General features: G+C 39.4%; 1 protein-coding gene across 1 annotated transcript in view; it reads right to left on the reverse strand.

Annotated features, from left to right (window-relative positions):
- Positions 1 to 793: 793 nt before the first annotated feature.
- terb1 (telomere repeat binding bouquet formation protein 1) overlaps positions 794 to 19,288 on the reverse strand; it is a 162,200-nt gene continuing 143,705 nt past the window's right edge. Inside the window, exons 18-21 of the mRNA XM_059992441.1 lie at positions 18,223 to 18,253; positions 11,108 to 11,208; positions 2,129 to 2,332; positions 794 to 1,356 (exon numbers count right to left, since the gene is read on the reverse strand). Of these exons, the coding sequence (XP_059848424.1) occupies positions 1,297 to 1,356; positions 2,129 to 2,332; positions 11,108 to 11,208; positions 18,223 to 18,253 (396 nt within the window). The 3' untranslated portion in view covers positions 794 to 1,296. The remainder of the gene's footprint in view (positions 1,357 to 2,128; positions 2,333 to 11,107; positions 11,209 to 18,222; positions 18,254 to 19,288) is intronic.

Consider the following 19,288-nt stretch of genomic DNA (forward strand, 5'->3'; position numbering starts at 1 on the left):
CTGGCAAAATTAAAGGGGAAGAGAGAAAGTAAGCTATCTAGGGTTATGGGGTATTGTGAGTTTAGTACTTGTTAAGGATTATATGAGTCAGCACAACATGGAGGGCTGAAGGGCCTGTACTGTGCTGTAGCGTTCTATGGTTACTTTTGAAGGCAGCTCTAATGTTAAGTGGCATCTGTTGTCAATAATTCCTTTCATTTGTCAGTATTTTGCAGGTGGAATGCTCCACTGATAACAAAAGCTCAATGCATGTATCACAGATGGATTGAAATGCATGTAGAAGTAAGTTGGTAATACCATATATGAATTAACTTAAATGTGCTGACTTTAAAATATCAGCAATCATGCTTTCTAGCTTTAGGCCTGCGGGTGGACATAATGAAGCTACCTTAAAATTTAAGTCAATGTTAAATCAAACAAAGACAAATATTTGTTGATTCAAAGCATTAAGATTTATTAATGATTACAAGATCAAACCAACCCTCTTCAAACTACAATATAAACAGCAAAAAAACACAGCTAGTTCATTCAGTTGGATTTTAAAAGCTGGAGAGGTAAGGCTATGTGTGGCATGTTAGCTATAATAAAGTAAACACCACTGTCTAAGAATGTTCTGATTTTGCAACCAGTTAATGGAACTCCGTGCCAATGGGCTAAAGCAGAAATATTTCAGGCATTCTTCAAGCAGTTTCCATTTCCCAGACATTAGGGTTGGCACTGTGATGAAAGATCTGGTAGACTTACTCAGTGTTACTAAGCAGCTGAGAATATGACAGAGCAGTACACAGGGACAATCAATCCACTCAAATTATTCTCTGATTGATGTAACTTGAGTAGATTTTGAACAGATGCATATGATGTGCATCATTCCATTATGGCATGGTGGTTAAACTGCAAAGATTTTATTCTTCCTGGATATAACCTTTGTCACTGCACTCAAGAATTCATTCTTCCTCTGAGTCAAGATGGCAAATGCTGACGATGTCCTAATAAAGTCTCATTGGCATTTGGCAGATGGCTAATGCATTTTCTAACATAAATCACTGATTATCAATGGGGATGGAGAGCTGGAATATTTTAGCTTGGAACACCACAGTTAACCATGAAACCACCTATGTAACTTATACCCCATTTCAGAGTAAATATTTGTAATACAATATAATAATGAGATTTATCCAGCAGTTCAAGATAATTACAACAGTTAAATCTTATTGCAACTTGCTTCATTGCAGTTACACACCAACTGAGAATACTCCTTTTGAATCAAGGTTTTGCCTCCACTTAAAATGATTGAGATCAGCACAATTCCACTGAACAATCTTGGCTTCCAGATATTGACTTGTTCAAATTTCTTTTCTGAAAAATAAAACCCAATTACACATAATTTTAAAATAACAAATCAAACAAAATCTTAGAAATAATCAGTGACAGTACCTGTGGAAGAAAAAAAACCTTCATCAGAACTTACACATTAACTACCCAAATTATAACAAAATACATCTGACTTTGTCTTTATTCTCCTTAATATCTTCCTCCTTAGCAAACTTATTTTAAGATTACAAACATATGGGCATATTTTAGATTAAAATGATGAGTGATACTGTCAGATACTAGACGGTTTAGCTTTAAGGTGAGGGGAAAGATTAAAGGAGATTTAAAGAGAATGGTAGGTGCATAAAATTCAGTGCCGGGGAAGCAGATACGATAGACCAGTTTAAGAAGCATTGAGATAGGAATGGAGAGACGTTGACCATGTACAGGCAGATGGAATGACATCATGAGCAGAAGATCCTGTTCCTGTGCTGTACTGTTCTATATGTCAGTCCAATAACTGGTAGAGATAGTGTGGAGTAGGCCCTTCTAGTCCACTGAGCCATGCTGCCAAGCAACTCACCGATTTAACCCTGGCCTAATCAAAGTACAATTTACAATGACTAATTAACCTACTAATCAGTACGTTTTTGGAATGTAGGAGGAAACCTGCATGCACACTGGGAGGAATGTACAAACTTGCTTATAAAGGACCCTGGAATTGAACTCCGAACTCTGATGCCCTGAGTTGTACTTCCATGGAATGTCTCATTGAGCATTATTAGAATCACAGCCCAAGATTCTGGTTCTTCCTTACCTGTAAGTTCCGATATTTGTGTGCTAGATCCACATTGGTTCGTCCTTTCTGGAATGGATATGACCAAAGAATAGAATTCCAATGATAACCCATTTTTAACACACCATCGAGCAGGTAGCCAACTTCCTCCTTTGTGAAATCCTTACGCCGCCGCCTTTTCCTTGTTTGTCTTGTTCCCACTGCATACTTACATATATCTGAATGCTACATCAAAAGAGGAACAAGCAACAGCACTGTTCAGAAATCAGTCCAGTCCCACACAGTTGTTTTTCAAAGCTCAAAGTACAGTAAGTGTATTATCAAAGTACATAAATGTCACCATATACAACCCTGAGATTCACTTTTGTGCAGCCATACTCAATAAATCCAATAACTATAATAGAATCAATGAAAGACCACACCAATAGTTTGGACAACATACTCTGCAAATACAAAAATAAATAATAATAGCAATAATGATAAATAAGCAATAACTATTCACAACATGAGATGAAGAGTCCTTGAAAGTGAGTCCATAAGTTGTTGGAACAGTTCAGTGATGGAATTTGCTTGCTTGCTTATTTATTGATTGATTGAGATTGTGTAAAATTGGCACTTTGAGCTGTGTCCCACAGCAACCCCCAATTTAACCCTAGTCTAATCACCAGACAATTTACAATAACCAATTAACCTACTAACTGGTATGTCCTGGGACTGTAGGAGTAAACTGGAGCACTAAAAGAAAACTCACATGACCATGGGGAGAACGTACAAACTTCTTACAGGCAGCGACGTTATCCCCTTTGGTTCAGGAACCTGATGGTTGAGGGAAAATAACTGTTCCTGCAGGTGGTGATGTGAGTCCTGAGGCTCTTGTACCTTCTTGATGGCAGCAGTGAGAAGACAGCCTGACCTGGGTGGTGGGGGTCCCTGATGATGGATTCTGCTTTTCTGCGAAACTGCTCCATATAGATGTGCTCAATGGTAGGGAGGACTTTATCTGTGATGGACTGGGCCATATCCACTACTATCTGTAGGATTTTCCATTAAAGGGCATTGGTGGTACCATACCAGGCTGCTATGCTAGGTTCAGATGGATAGAAAGAAACAGTCAGTTTTTTTTCATTGCTTGGTGAGAGTACCAGATTGTTGAAAGTGCAGATTCAATGTTGGCCTCACATGCCTATACCAGGCCGGAAGAGAACATTAAGGGATTTCAGGATAACTCAGTAAGGAATTGTAAGTTCTCTCTATTTCAGCACCAATCATGCCTTTCATTTCAGATTATGTATGCAGTGATTGTCATAATTATCATTGGTATTAGAAAATCCACTTTGGAAGCAGGGATGGTGCCAGAGGATTGGCGTATTGTTCTTGTGGTTCCATTGCTTAAAAAGGGTTCTAAGAGTAAACCTGTCAGTTTGATGTCAGTGGTGGGTAAATTAATGGAAAGTATTCTTAGAGATGGTATATACAATTACCTGGATAGACGGGGTCTGATTAGGAATAGTCAGCATGGATTTGTGCGTGGAAGGTCATATTTGACAAATCTTATTGAATTTTTTGAAGAGGTTACGAGGAAAGTTGACGAGCGTAAAGCAGGGGATATTGTCTATATGGACTTCAGTAAGGCCTTTGACAATGTTCCACACAGAAGGTTAGTTAGGAAGGTTCAATCGTTAGGTATTAATATTTAAGTAGTAAAATGGATTCAACAACGGCTGGATGGGAGATGCTAGAGAGTAGTGGTGGATAACTGTTTGTCAGGTTGGAGGCCGGTGACTAGTGGTGTGCTTCGGGGATCTGCATTGGGTCCAATGTTGTTTGTCATATACATTAATGATCTGGATGATGGGGTGGTAAATTGGATTAGTAAGTATGCAGATGATACTAAGGTAGGTGGCATTGTGGATAATGAAGTAGGTTTTCAAAGCTTGCAGAGAGATTTAGGTCAGTTAGAAGAGTGGATTGAACGATGGCAGATAGAGTTTAATGCTGATAAATGTGAAGTGCTACATTTTGGTAGGAATAATCCAAATAGGCCATACATTGTAAAAGGTAGGGCGTTGAAGAATGCAGTAGAACAGAGTGATCTAAGGATAATGGTGCATAGTTCCCTTAAGGTGGAATCTCTTGTGGATAGGGTGGTGAAGAAAGCTATTGGTATGCTGGCCTTTATGAATCAGAACATTGAGTATAGGAGTTGGGATGTAATATTAAAATTGTACAAGGCATTGGTGAGGCTGAATTTGGAGTATTGTGTACAGTTCTGGTCATTGAATTATAGGAAAGATATCAACAAAATAGAGAGAGTACAGAGAAGATTTACTAGAATGTTACCTGGGTTTCAGCACCTAATTTACAGGGGAAGGCTGAACAAGTTAGGTCTTTATTCTTTGGAGCGTAGAAGGATGAGGGGGGACTCTGATAGAGGTATTTAAAATAATGAGGGGGATAGATCGAGTTGACGTGGATAGGCTTTTTCCATTGAGAGTAGGGGAGATTCAAACAAGAGGACATGAGTTGAGAGTTAAGGGGCAAAAGTTTAAGGGTAGCACGAGGGGCAATTTCTTTACTCAGTGAGTGGTAGCTGTGTGGAATGAGCTTTCAGTAGAAGTGGTAGAGGCAGGTTCAGTATTGTCATTTAAAGTAAAATTGGATAGGAATATGGACAGGAAAGGAATGGAGGGTTATGGGCTGAGTGCGGGCCAGTGGGACTAGGTGACAGTAAGCGTTCAGCATGGACTAGAAGGGCCGAGATGGCCTGTTTCCATGCTGTAATTGTTATATGGTTATATGGAAATTTTCAAGGATAAAAGAAATCCTGTTTAAAGAAAAGCTCTTTCTTTAGATTTTAAACATCAACTGTACTGAGTCACCAATCACAGCTTAGTTGTTCATCAGAGCTCCTGTGATTGATGTCTAAGCTGAAGGGAGCTGGGATGCTTGATATCAAGGAGGAGTAAATTAAATCCAATGTCACTGCATAGTATGATTTATTGTAGTTGATCAAACAGATGGACCCCAATGTATGTAGAACTGTACATATAGTGAAATATAGTCACTGCTGTGACAGGCTGTTCAAGCATTTTATCCATAAGACACAGGAGCAGAATTAAGACTTTTTGGCTCATTGAGTATCATGGCTGATTTATTTTCTTTCTCAACCCCATTCTCTTGCCTGCCCCCTGTAATCTTTGATGCCCTTACTATTCAAGAACCTATCAACCTCTGCTTTAAATAGTAGATCTTGTCAGAGTTCATTTTAGTCTGAAATTAAAATTGTTGGCAACAATGAGTAATGTTATGTTTCTGAAGTAAAAACAAGAAGTGGATAAGGAAGCAGAGAACGTTTCATATTGATGACTTTTTTCTATCAATCACAATGACCTCACTTGAAAGTTCACTGACTGAAACATTAGCTCTTTCTCTCTCACTGATGCAACCCAGCCTACTGGCTGCTTCCAGTGTATTTTCATCAATTTCTGGGAGTAGAGGAAACAAGAGGCACAAATCCGGAAAAGTGTGAAGCGATACACTTTGGAAAGTCACACTTAATGGCAGGTACAAGGTTAATGGCAGGATTCTTAGCAGTGTGGAGGAACAGAGAGATCTTAAGGTGCACATCCATAGATCCCTTACAGTTGCTGTGCAAGTTAAAAGGGTCATTGAGATGGCATATGGTGTTAGTCTTCATTAGTCGGGGGACTGAGTTCAAGGTTTGCAAGGTAATGTAGCTCTATAAAACTTTGGTTAGACCAGACTTGAGAGTATTGTGTTCACCTCTGGTTCCAGCATTATAGGAAGCATGGGTAGAGGAGATTTACCAGGATTTTGCCTGGATTAGGGAACGTGTCTTATAAAGAAATGCTGAGTAAGCTAGAGCTTTTCTTTTTGGAACAGAGGAGGATCAGTGCTGACTTGATAAGAGGTGTATATGATGATAAAGGGCATAGATAGAGTGGACGGCCAGAGACCTTTACCCAGGATGGAAATGGCTATTTTGAGAGAGTGTAATTTTAAGGTGATTGGAGGAAATTATAGTGGGATGTCAGAGGTAGTTTTTTTTAAACGTAGAGAGTGGTGGGTATATGGAATGCACTGCCAGGGGTGGTGGTAGTAGTAGATAAATTAGGAACATTTAAGAGACTCTTAGATAGGCACATGGATGAAATAAAAATAGAAGGCTACGTGGAAGAGAAGGGTTAGAATAGATTGATCTTGGAGTAGGTTAAAAGGTTGGCACAACATCATAGGCCCAAGGGCCTGTATAGTTCTATATTCAAATCAGATCTTACTATTCTCATCTGCCTATAGTTTTCAGCAATGTTGTACTGAGAACTCTGACTTGCTCTAACGACAACAGCCAATACCCCTAACCTAAAGGAAACACCAGTTTCCTTTCTATCACTGACATGAGTGCCTTAAACTGCCAAGGATGTAAACCAATGGTACACAGATTGGCATTCTCAAACTGCAGGTTGCAAGCAGCTCATGGTTCCCAATAGTCTTTAATTTTTTTTATTAGGCTACATTTTATAATATTGGAATTTAGTAATTATATTCTTATTTCCCATTGTGCACTGGTAACAATAGGACACCAATTAAGCATTTTTAGTGAGTAGAATGACATAATCAGAGTTAAATCAGGAGGTGGTTTTAAAACTATTTGCATTGAACTATTTGATACAAGCAGTGACTGGTTTTGAAATCACAAGGTGCCACTGTGTAAACAATGACCTTCTCAGACAGCAGGGGTGACGTTACAAAAAGCTGGCAGCTGTGGCACGACTCTGGAGAACTGATCATGGTGACAATGGTTGTTTCAAAATGTACTTGTTCAATATTAGCTCACAGCAAACAAGTCATTACCAAGAGCTATTATTAACATTAGAGGTTTAGCTACACCACAGAAAGCATCCTATCTGGATACATCACGGTTTGGTTTGGCATCTGCTCCACCCGTGACCACAAGAATCTGCAGAGAGTTGTCGACACAGCCTCCCTTCCATGGACTCTGTCTATACTCCTCAGTGCCTTAATAAAGCAGCCAGCATAATCAAAGACCGCACTATCTCAGATAGTTGCTTTTCTTCCCCCCTCCCATCAGGGAAAAGATACAAAAGCCTGAAATCTCGTACCACTAGACTCAAGGACAGCTTCTATTCCACTGTTATCAGACTTTTGGACAGATTTCTTGTATGATAAGTTGGGCTCTTGGCCTCACAATCTATCTTGTTATGCTCTTGCGCTTTATCGTCCACCTGCACTGTACTCTTTCAGTCGCCTTTGCACTTTATTCTGCACTGTTATCATTTTCCCTTATACTGATTCAATGCCCTGTGTAATAATTTGATGTGTATCGGAATCAGAATTCTTTATTATCGCCAAGTATGAGGACACATACAGGGAATTTGATGCCGGTTTCCCTGAGCTCCCTCCGTACAGAATTAAAAGCAAACAAAAACAATAGTGCAAATAATCATAAACTATATACAATGAGGTCCACCTCATTGAATGTACAGGTGAACTTGATTTATAAAAGACTGTGTATATATATAATGTATGAACAGTAGGCAAGACAAGCTTTTCACACTATATCTTGGTACATGTGACAAAAATACATCAATAAACCAATCTGTCTTTAGTTGCATGTTTAATATGATTGTGTTCTGTTTGGTGGGGTGGGGGGAATAGATCATACTGTAGCTTTATCGCTCTCTCGGTTAATGGTGGGTTTCAAAGTCATACAATAATGCAGACACAATAGACTACAGATACTGGAATCTGCCAGAAGAACCAGGCAGGTTGAGCAGCATCTGTGGGGGCAAGAGAGAGAATATTAATGTTTCAGGTTGAAACCCTGCATTGGGACTGAGAGGTGAGATGGCCCGTACAGAAACTGAGGAGGCATCTGAAGTGACTGGTAGACAAAGAAGGGGTGTATAATAACTGTGCCAGGTAGGAAATGGGAGTAGTGGAGTTGGGAGACTGTGGGAGGTGAACAATGGATGGAGGCAGACAAAGGGAGAGAAGAAAAAGGTAAACATACAGATGGAGTAATTTGGCGGGAGGGGAGGGAGATTGTGTGAAAATGGGAGGGAGCTATCTGTGCTGATCTCTGATAAGTAAAGGAAATTAGAATGGAAACCAATACAGGAAAGGTGATTGGCAGTTGGAAGAGATGGTGGAGAAACCTGTGTGTAAAATGGGGATATGGAACCAGGAGGGGAGGGGATGGGGTGAATTGGGTTGAAGGAGAGAAAAGGGACAAAAATGGGATCAGTGGAGAAGGAATGGAAGTGGGGCTGGCAGGGGGAGGGAGGGGATGAAGTAATTGTGAATACTGCTGCTCCAAGCTCTGGGAACTCCCTTACTAAATCTTCCTGCTTCTAGAAACATAGAAAACATACAGCACAATACAGGCCTTTCAGCCCACAAAGCTGTGACGAACATGTCCCTACCTTAGAACTATTTAGGCTTTGCCTATAGCTCTCTATTTTTCTAAGCTCCATTTAGCCATCCAAGAATCTCTTAAAAGACCATAGTGCTTCTGCCTCTACCACCGCCATTGGCAGCCCATTCCATGCACTCAACATTCTCTGCATAAAAAACATACCCCTGACATCTCCTCTGTACCTACTTCCAAGCACCTTAAAACTATGCCCTCTCATGCTAGCCATTCCAACCCTGAGGAAAAGCCTGACTATCCACATGATCAATGCCTCTCATTATCTTGTACACCTCTATCAAGTCACCTCTCATTCTCCGTCACTCCAAGGAGAAAAGGCTGAGTTCACTCAATCTATTCTCATAAGGCATGCTCCCCAATCCAGGCAACATCCGTGTAAATCTCTTCTGCACCCTTTCTATGGTTTCCACGTCTTTCCTTTAGTGAGGCAACCAGAACTGAGCACATTACTCCAAGTGGGGTCTGACCAGGGTCCTATCCCACGATTGATGTATGCCTTCTTAACCACAGAGTCAACTTGCATAGCAGTTCTGAGTGTCCTATGAACTTGGACCCCAAGATCCCTCTGATCCTCCACGCTGCCAAGAGTCTTACCATTATATTCTGCCATCATATTTGACCTACCAAAATGAACCACCTCACACTTATCTGGGGTTGAACTCCATCTGCCACTTCTCAGCCCAGTTTTGCATCCTATCAATGTCCCATTGTAATCTCTGACAGCCCTCCACACTATCCACAACACCCCCAACCTTTGTGTCATCAGCAAATTTACCAACCCATCCCTCCACTTCCTGATCCAGGTCATTTATAAAAATCACAAAGAGTAGGGGTTTCAGAACAGATCCCTGAGGCACACCACTGGTCACCAGCCTCCATGCAGAATATGACCCGTCTACAACCATTATTTGCCTTCTGCGGGCAAGCCAGTTCTGGATCCACAAAGCAATGCCCCCTTGGATCCCATGCCTCCTTACTTTCTCAATAAGCCTTGCATGGGGTTCCTTATCAAATGCCTTGCTAAAATCCATATACACTATATCTACGGCTCTACCATCATCAATGCGCTTAGTCACATCCTCAAAAAAATTTAATCAGGCTCATAAGGCCTTTGACAAAGCCATACTGACTATTCCTAATCATACTACGCCTCTCCAAATGTTCATAAATCCTGCCTCTCAGGATCTTCTTCATCACCTTACCAACTACTGAAGTAAGACTCACTGGTCTATAATTTCCTGGGCTATCCCTACTCCCTTTTTTGAATAAGAGAACAACATCTGCAACCCTCCAATCCTTGGGAACCTCTCCTGTCCCTATTGATGATGCAAAGACCATTGCCAGAGGCTCAGCAATCTCCTCCCTCACTTTCCACAGTAGCCTGGGGTACATCCCATCTGGTCCCAGTGACTTATCCAACTTGATGCTTTCCAAAAGCTCCAGCACATCCTCCTTCTTAATACCTTTCTCAAGCTTTTCAGTCCACTGCAGCTCATCCCTACAATTGCCAAGATCCTTTTCTGTAGTGAATACTGAAGTAAAGTATTCATTAAGTACCTCCGGTTCCATACACACATTTCTATTGTCACACTTGATTGGTCTTATTCTCTAACGTCTTACCCTCTTGCTCTTCACATACTTGCAGAATGCCTTGGAGTTTTCCTTAATCCTGTCTGCCAAGGCCTTCTCATGACCCCTTCTGGCTCTCCTAATTTAATTCTTAAGCTCCTTATTGCTAGCCTTATAATCTTCTAGATTCATATCATTACCTAGTTTTTTGAACCTTTTGTAAGCTCTTCTTTTCTTCTTGACCAGATTTACAACAGCCTTTGTGCACCATGGATCTTGTACCCTACCATCCTTTCCATGTCTCATTGGAACGTACCTACTCAGAACCCCACGCAAATATCCCCTGAACATTTGCCACATTTCTTCCGTACGTTTCCCTGAGAACATCTGTTTCCAATTTATGCTCCCATGTTCTTGCCAGATAGCCTCATAGTTCCCCTTACTCCAATTAAATGTTTCTCTAACTTGTCTGTTCCTATCCCTCTCCAATGCTATTGTAAAGGAGATAGAATTGTGATCACTATCTCCAAACTGCTCTCCCACTGAGAAATCTGACACCTGACCAGGTTCATTTCCCAATACCAGATCAAGTACCGTCTCTGCTCTTGTAGGCTTATCTACATATTGTTCTCATTTGTTCTTTGAAATATCTATTATGATAAATATATCCAATCAGCTAATTTTGTGATTTTATTATATTGCTTGTGTCAGATGCTGCCTGGTGATGTCCTTGAAATATACCTTGCAATGTCCTACCATCCTAAAGTGCTATATAAAGCAAAGTTATTCCATTCAGAATTAATATCAAACAATAGATCCAAGTACAGAAATTCCTATTGATTTTATTGCCTTGAATATCTTTCACATAATGGAACCACTAGTACAGATGACTTAAGACTTCAAAATCTACAGGAATTTCTTTTCCCTGCCATAAAAGTGCAACAGTACAGTAAACAAACCTTGCCATCATCAAAGGAGTAAATATGATTCTGAAATGTGGTTTTATTGTAGACCCGTGGCGTACACAAGCTTCTTCTATCCTCTGGTTGGTATTTCCAATCTGTTAAAAAATAACAACCAGATTGCAACTTCAAAAACATTTACTATTAGTTTCAACACCTTTAACAGCAGAACTAGATTCACTGAGTTGCGATTGTTACTTATGCATGTACTCACATGCATGTGAGTATGTACTCACTGATTAAGAGCAACATCAGGTACTAATGTGATGATATTGGGCTCCAATGATCAATCAAGAAGAGTGGGTGAGGGATGTGTGACCCTGACCACATTTGGTACTGTATTACTGAACTCATTCAGAGGTGGGGAGAGCATTCGGACTGCTTGCATCACAGCCTGGTACAGAGGTTCCAATGTACAGGATCACAAGAGGCTGCTAACTCCATCACATCACAAGTTAAAGCTCAAATTAAATTTATTATCAAAAAACATGTGTCGCCATATACAATCCTGAGATTTGACTTCTTGTGCGCATACTCGATAAATCCATAATACAATCAAGAAAAGGCCGCACCATCTTTGGCATTCAACAAGTGTGAAAAAGACAACTAACAGTGCAAATACAAAAAGAAAGAAATAATGATAACACATAAATAAGCAATGAATATCAAGACCATGAGATCATTGATCCCCACCATCGAGGATACCTTCAAGCGGCAGTTCCCTTAGAAGGTGGCATCCATTCTACCACCATAAGGGAGGAAGTACAGGAGCCTAATGGCATAACTCAATGATTCAGGAACACCTCTTTCCCCTCCTCCATCAGATTTCAAAATGTTGTATGAGCACTACTTTGCTATTCTTTATTTATGCTGTATTTGCACTGTACTGCTAAAGCTAATAATCAGATTTCATGTTATATAAGATAGTGATAATAAACCTGATCCTGAAGACTACATCAAGATTAACAATCCTGATCAGGGTGGAATTTGTGAAATATGTCCAAGAGACTTTTCTGTTAATACAGAGGATGCAGTACTGAAACTCCTCTTAGGAAACAAACAAATAACTGAAGTGGAAGTCAAGTAGTATTTTGACTCTAGTGACCATAATTCTATTAGTTTTAAGATAATGATGGAAAAGGATAAAACAGGCCCACAGGTCGGTCCTAAACTGGAGCAGGGCTAATTTTGGTGGAGTTAGGCAGGATCTAGAATATATCATTTGTGTGAGCCTGTTTGAAGGGAAAGGAGTGAATGCCACATGAGAGGCATTTAATAATGTGATATCAAGAGTCCAGGAAGACCAGGTCCCTGTTAAGGTGAAGGATCAATGTTTAAGAAAGATAATTTTTAGGGAACTGCATAGAGGAAATGAGACTTGGGACAGGCTCAAGAGTCTAGGTATTCTAATTGTGCTGCTACTTCCTTATCCTCCTTTGGCCTTTCCATTGTGTCTTCACACCCTATACTGTACCAGAAAGATATATTATGGGGTAATTACGTCATTTAAGGTTGGTGTTAAACTTGCTGTTGCATTTATTATTTCATAGCAATGTTTAACATTTTTTACATGCAATAGATTTTAGAAAACCTTCCCTCCTTCATAGCTGATTTCTGTTTGCCAGTCTATTTTGATTTGTAAAGTGTTGCTTTTCCAATACAACATATATTGCAGTACTGACTTTTTGGATGCAAAGACAGTGATGAACTCAAAAATGATCTAAAACCAGTACAAAACAATAAAGATATGCAGTTGTAATGTATCCATCCAAGAAGGATAAGTGCCCTGCAAGTCCATCAGCATTATTTATGACTTGTCTTTCAGCTAGAAGCATTTAATTTTGCTTTCTGCAGCCAGCCAGCTGGGCCTGGATAACCACCTGCTCCCCTGTCATTTCAAGGAAATTCTCCAGTCTCCTTTTGTGGCGCGGGGGAGGTGGGGGTGTTAGATTGGGGGCACTGCTTCTGCTTGTGAAACATTCCTCATTGTAGATAAACCATGATGATACCATCTGGCAAATAAGCATCACACTTATTGTAGTTGGTGTTAAAGAAGCATTTACAGATGGCCTACAGTGTGACAGTTCAAAGCTACTGTTTGATTAAGAGTTAGCAGATACCTCTTCTTGACAAAATGCGTTTCTCCTTCTCCCTCCACTAGTTCAGTCAAAGAAACAACACACACATAACTCAACTGGAGAATACAATTATACCTTTAAGGAATCTATGCTTGTAACACTGAGCTTCATCTGCTCAGAGTACAGATAGGAATTATGTCCAGTCACAACTCTGCGATAATAACACATGCAGCGTATGGAAAGGGCTGCACACCATCAGGATTTCAAGAGAAAACGCAGCAGTACAGCCAACATAGCTGCCTCACTCCTGGATGAGCTAAATTTTTTTTACACTCGATTTGAGGTTGATAAGAGTCAACCCCAAAGACAGCCACCGATGAGACCTGCTCCTTGGTCATCTCCGAAGCTGAGCTATGTAAAACATTTCAATGTGTCTAAGGCAGCAGGGCCAGACAGCATCCCAGGGCTGGTCCTCAAAGTGTGTGCAGAGCAGCTGGCTGGTGTGATAACGGACATTTTTAACCTCTCCCTCTCCCAGTGTGTAGTGCCCTCCTGTTCTCCCTGTACCTAAGAAATCCAAGGTAGCATGCCTGAATGATCGTGCTCTGTCACACTTAACTCAGTTGTAAGCAAATGCTTTGAGAGGCTGGTTAAAGACTATTTCTGCTGCATGCTACCACCCACACTGGACCCCCTACAATTCACCTACCGATGGAACTGGTCTACCGATATGTCATAGCCACAACATTACACACCATTCTCACTCACCGGAGAAGAGGGATGCATATGTTAGAATGTTCTTCCTGGATTACAGTTCAGCATTCAACACCATAATTCCCTCCAGACTTGACAGGGAGCTCAGAAACTTTGGCCTGCACCCTGCCTTGTGCAGCCAGATCCTAGACTTCCAATTGAATCGCTGACATGTAGTAAGGATGGGTTCTCTCACATCTGCCCCTCTGATCCTCAACAAAAGTGCCCCCCAGGGTTGTGTCCTCGGTCCCCTCCTCCACTCCCTTTACACTCACGACTGTGCTGCCACATACAGCTCCGATCTGATCAAATCTGCAGATGACAGAACATCAATTGGCCTAATTTCTAGCAGTGACGAGAAAGTCTACAGAGGAGAGGTTAACACCCTGACACAGTGGTGCCAAGATAACAACCTCTCCCTCAGTTCAATAAACAAAAGAGCTGAATGTGGATTACAGAAGGAACGGAGACAGCTTGCCCCAATCAATATCAATGGGACTACAGTTAAGAGGGTGAGTAGTTTCAAGTTCCTCAGTACAAACATCACCAAAGATCTCACCTGGACTGTACACAGCCACTGTGTGGCAAAAAAAGTACAACAGCATCTCTTTCACCTCAAGCAACTTACGGCATTTGACATGAGCCCCCAAATCCTCAAGACCTTCTATAGAGGTACCATTCAGAGCATTCTGACTAGCTGTATCACCGCCTGGTACAGGAACTGCACCGACCTTGATTGCTGGGCACTATAAAGAGTGGTATGAACAGCCCAGCACATCTGTGAATGTGAACTTACCTCCAATGAGGACATTTATAGCAGCAGGTGCATAAAGGAGGCCTGGAAGATCATCAGGTACACCGGTCACCCCAACTATAAACTATTTCAGCTGCTTCTGTCTGGCAAACAGTACTGCAGCATTAAAGCCAGGACCAACAGGCTAAGGGATGCTTATTTCTTCAAGCCATTAGATTTATAAATTCACGTGTCTGTACATTGTGACATGGTCATAATGCAAAGATTGTTACTTCCTCATGTTGTGGGGCAGATGTAAGATTTAAATAAATTCAACTTAATTCAATTCAATTATGTGTATTTCTCTGGAAGTATCCCATTTTGATGGAGACTATACCTAGGCCCTAGCTACTCAGTCAGATGGACAAAGTTTCAAAGTAAATTTCTTATCTAAGTATGTATATATCACTATATACTACCCTGAAATTCATATAATTACAGGCATTCACAGCAGATACAAAGAAAAACAACAATGTACAAAAGAAGATGTGGTGATACCACATGTAAGAACGTGACTGGAGAGTTCTGAGCATGCGCAGAAATGATAGAAAGATCTAAAAGCACGGTGCTGTAAGACACGTGTGGTTGTTGTTGTTAAATAAAAGTTCTATTCTTCCAGAATATGGTTCTTTATTAAAACCCACAGTACATATTAATATAAAGAACACAACATGGTGGCAGAAGTCAGTCTGGAAGAATAAAATGGGAGAATTGAAGATAATCGAAAAGAGTTTGAACTATTTTGGTGTGCTAACAGCTTTACAAATGGAAGGGCTGCAGCCACCACCGACACTTCAATTGTCTGGGAATGTAGCTGAGAACTGGAGAAAATTTAAGCAACATTTTGAAATTTATTTATTGGCAATCGGAGCGGATAAAAAACCGGAGAAAATGAAAGCTGTGCTTCTATTCCACGTAATAGGTGATGACACAACTGAGTTATATAAACATTTTACTTTTGAAAATGGAGATAATTTAAACTTAAAATCGATAATGGACACATTTGAAGCATTTTGTATACCGAAGCGTTATGTGACGTATGAGCAGTACAAACTTTTTACATGTATGTTACTGAGTTGAGACATCGTAGTAAAACATGCGAGTTTGGAGAACTGACAGATTTTCTCAATAAAGACAGAACTATTTGTGTCATTTTGGATAATGGTCTGAGAGAAAGACTGTTAAGAGAACAAGACTTAGACTTGGAAAAAGCTTTGATGTTCTGCAAAGCTTCAGAAACCATGACATCACAGGCTAAAGAACTTTTCATTGAGAGCTGCAACATAGATGCTGTGAGAAAGCCAGAACGTATTAAAAAAAATAACAAAACAACAAAACCAACAGACAGCAAAATGTCATCGGAGAGAAAAAAGCTAGGTGATCGCTGTGGGTGGCAGCATCAGCCAAAACAGTGTCCAGTGTATGGGAAAATGTGCAATGACTGTGGTAAGAGTAATCATTTTTTACACTGTTGCATAAGTAGAAAGAAAATAAAACAAGTAAATGCAGTGCTTGAAAATGAACTTGAGAAGTTTTATTGAAATGAAGTCTCAGCATAAAAAAGAGATTACACAGTTAATGAATGAATTAGATGAAGAAGATTCGTATTTCATTACAAATGGAAGTGGACAGAATTAAGAAAGCTACAATACTTGAAGTACAACCCAGATGGTCCAAACAGAAGGAGCAGTGTTAAGAAGAAATTGCAAAGACCTTAAGAAAGAGTTTCAGACTCTGAAAGAGTTTCAAACCAACTTCAGAGTTTCAGTTAACTGATGCAGACCAGACAAAACATGGAAATAACAACACCAGAACTGTGTGAGCCACTGAGAAGGTCTACTCATGTTCGTAAACCCCCAGAGAGACTGACAGAGACGTTAGATTATGCATTTGTTCTGGTCAATGTTGCTAATTGTTTTTCTTTTTAAGGAAAGGAAGATGTGGTGATATCATGTATAAGAACATGACTGGAGAGAGTTCTGAGCATGCTCAGAAATGATAGAAAGATCTGGAAGCATGGTGCTGTAAGACACGTGTGGTTGTTGTTGTTAAATAAAAGTTCTATTCTTCCAGAATATGGTTCTTTATTAGAAACCCATGATACGTATTAATATAAAGAACACAACAGAAGACAAACTGCATATACAAAACAACAACAATTAATAATAAATAAGATTGAGAACATGACTTGTAGGGTCTTTGTAAGTGTGCCTCTAGGTAGTGGAACCAGCTCAGTGTTGAGGTGAGTGACATTATTGATGCTGAAAGAAATTTCATAGCACTGTTTCTGAGAACAAGGGGATTATTCACACCCTATATCAGAAAAATACATTACAGGATAATTACCTCATTTAAATTTGAGTTACTAACTTGCTGTTGCACTTACTACTTTACAACAATGTTTAAATGTTTTAAGTACTTCAATGGCTGCAAGGAATATGATGTCTATTAAATTTTGAAATGTACAATAAGAATGCAAGTTCTTCAGTTCCAGGTTTTTGGCTTACACTGTCTTGAACATAATTTATTTAATATACTTATCACTTTTTGAATGAAGATTTGAATTTTTGATTATTCTGCGCAAGGTAGTGTCTTTTGATCCTAAATTTAACTTTTACTGCTTTCAAAGCATCATTTGGCAAATAGATGGACAAAGTTTCAAAGTAAATTTCTTATCAAAGTACATATATATCATATACTATCTATACATTTCCTTAACTAGTAAAATCTTACCTTGGTCTTTCATCAGGTTAGAGGCTTTGGATTCCAGCAACAATGATTCTTTCTCACATTGTTTTCAACATGAATGTCTCATATGCTTTGGCAATCTTAACTCAATCAAGTGCTTGATCTATACTGTTTGAGCACATTTTCCTCTCAATTGAATTATAGAGCCGAACATTCTATTAACCTTGCTGATAAGATCTCTGGAGTTGCTTAACTTATGTACTGATTAATCTAAAATGCCCCAGGTTTTTACAGCTTTTAATATCGTACTCAGAACATTACATTGACTTACTCATATTTTATTAATTTGCTTTATAATTTCTGATCACTTCTGTCAAAAACTTCTGTGATTTTTTTACATACATGAAAGGACTTAAGATGCAGTTACTTTATTGATAAACAAACAAAAATAATGTAAATTATCACATCTTTTGCCTTCTTATTCAATGATAAAAGGCAATAAATACAGGTTACTGTTTGGCACTGGGGATACTTAGAAACAGAGAGCCCGCGTATCTGTTAAGAAATGCCACGGAAAGGTCAGAAGGTAAAGGCACAGAGCTGCAGCAAAGGAGGCCAAAGAAATCATTTCAAAAATAAAAAGGACTGGATTTTCTTTATAGGTTAAACAACAGCATTAATGAAGTTTAAGTTAATGTAAATTGTAAGGTTTAAATGTAATTGTTAATTAACTTAACTCACTGTGGTCACAATGTTAGAATTGGCCTAGCAGAAACATTGAGGTAAGTAAAGTAAGTTACCTTTCATAACTAACAGAACTGCAGGCCACACCTGACAAAGTCAAGGACTTTGAAAAAACAGGAGTTAATAGCTACCGAAGTAAGTCCAAGGGCCATTTTAATTTATTAATGGTAACTTTTACACTCCCAGCCCCCTTCCTCTAAAAGCCTCACAGATTGTGGAAGAACATATCTGCAGTCTTGCAGTGAAGCCAATAATACAAATGTGCCATTAAACTATAATGAAGACTATTATTACAAAAATTGGCATTATTTTTGGTTACGAAAAACCATAGAAAATATGAAGAAAATTTTAAATAGTTAAAACTGCTACTCCTTCACTAAAATATCAGAGATTCATTACAGTCTATTTTCCACTGATATAAATAATGCAATGGTTTCCAGAAGCCTATCAATCCGATACAATCTGAACATTTGAACCTACATGAACAAATCATTAGTACATTGCCAGAGCTGAACAAAAATATTATAATTGCCAGTCCTCTCATGGGGGCATAACAGTAGCTTACAAAGTGCCTTTAATGCAGAGAAATTTCCCAAGGCACTTTAAGGAAGTAAAATCAGACCTTTAAAAAAACTGCCACCATGGAATATGCTCAGAGGAATGACTGAAAGTCCAGTCAAAGAAGTGGGTTTCAAGGAGGGAACTCTAGAGATTAGGGGGCAGGGTCTAAAGTTAAGATTATTTTCTAATTTTAATATTGCGTGAATAGGAATTACCTGGTAAGTCAGCTATTATAGAAATGATGAGTAAGTTAGATATAATATGTGATTGGTGAGAGACCAGACAGAAGACTACATGATTACTACAGTCAGTCCTGCAATTTACAAGGTTCTGCATGAAAGTATCAGTGATTAAGTCTGAAAAGTGGTGGAGACAGGCAAAAGGAATTAAGATTTTGCGAATCGAAAACCTACAGATGCTATGAATATCTGACATCCCTGATTTTCTCTAGTAGTTCAGACCTCCAGCATATACATTTTACTCTGTTCCCGCTTATCTTTTTTTTAACATCTGCTCCAGACAGGTGACTGTTTTGAAGGAGGCATATTGATGTCATTTGAT

Source organism: Hypanus sabinus, chromosome 17, assembly GCF_030144855.1.
Source record: "Hypanus sabinus isolate sHypSab1 chromosome 17, sHypSab1.hap1, whole genome shotgun sequence".
In the NCBI taxonomy this organism is placed as follows: domain Eukaryota; kingdom Metazoa; phylum Chordata; class Chondrichthyes; order Myliobatiformes; family Dasyatidae; genus Hypanus; species Hypanus sabinus.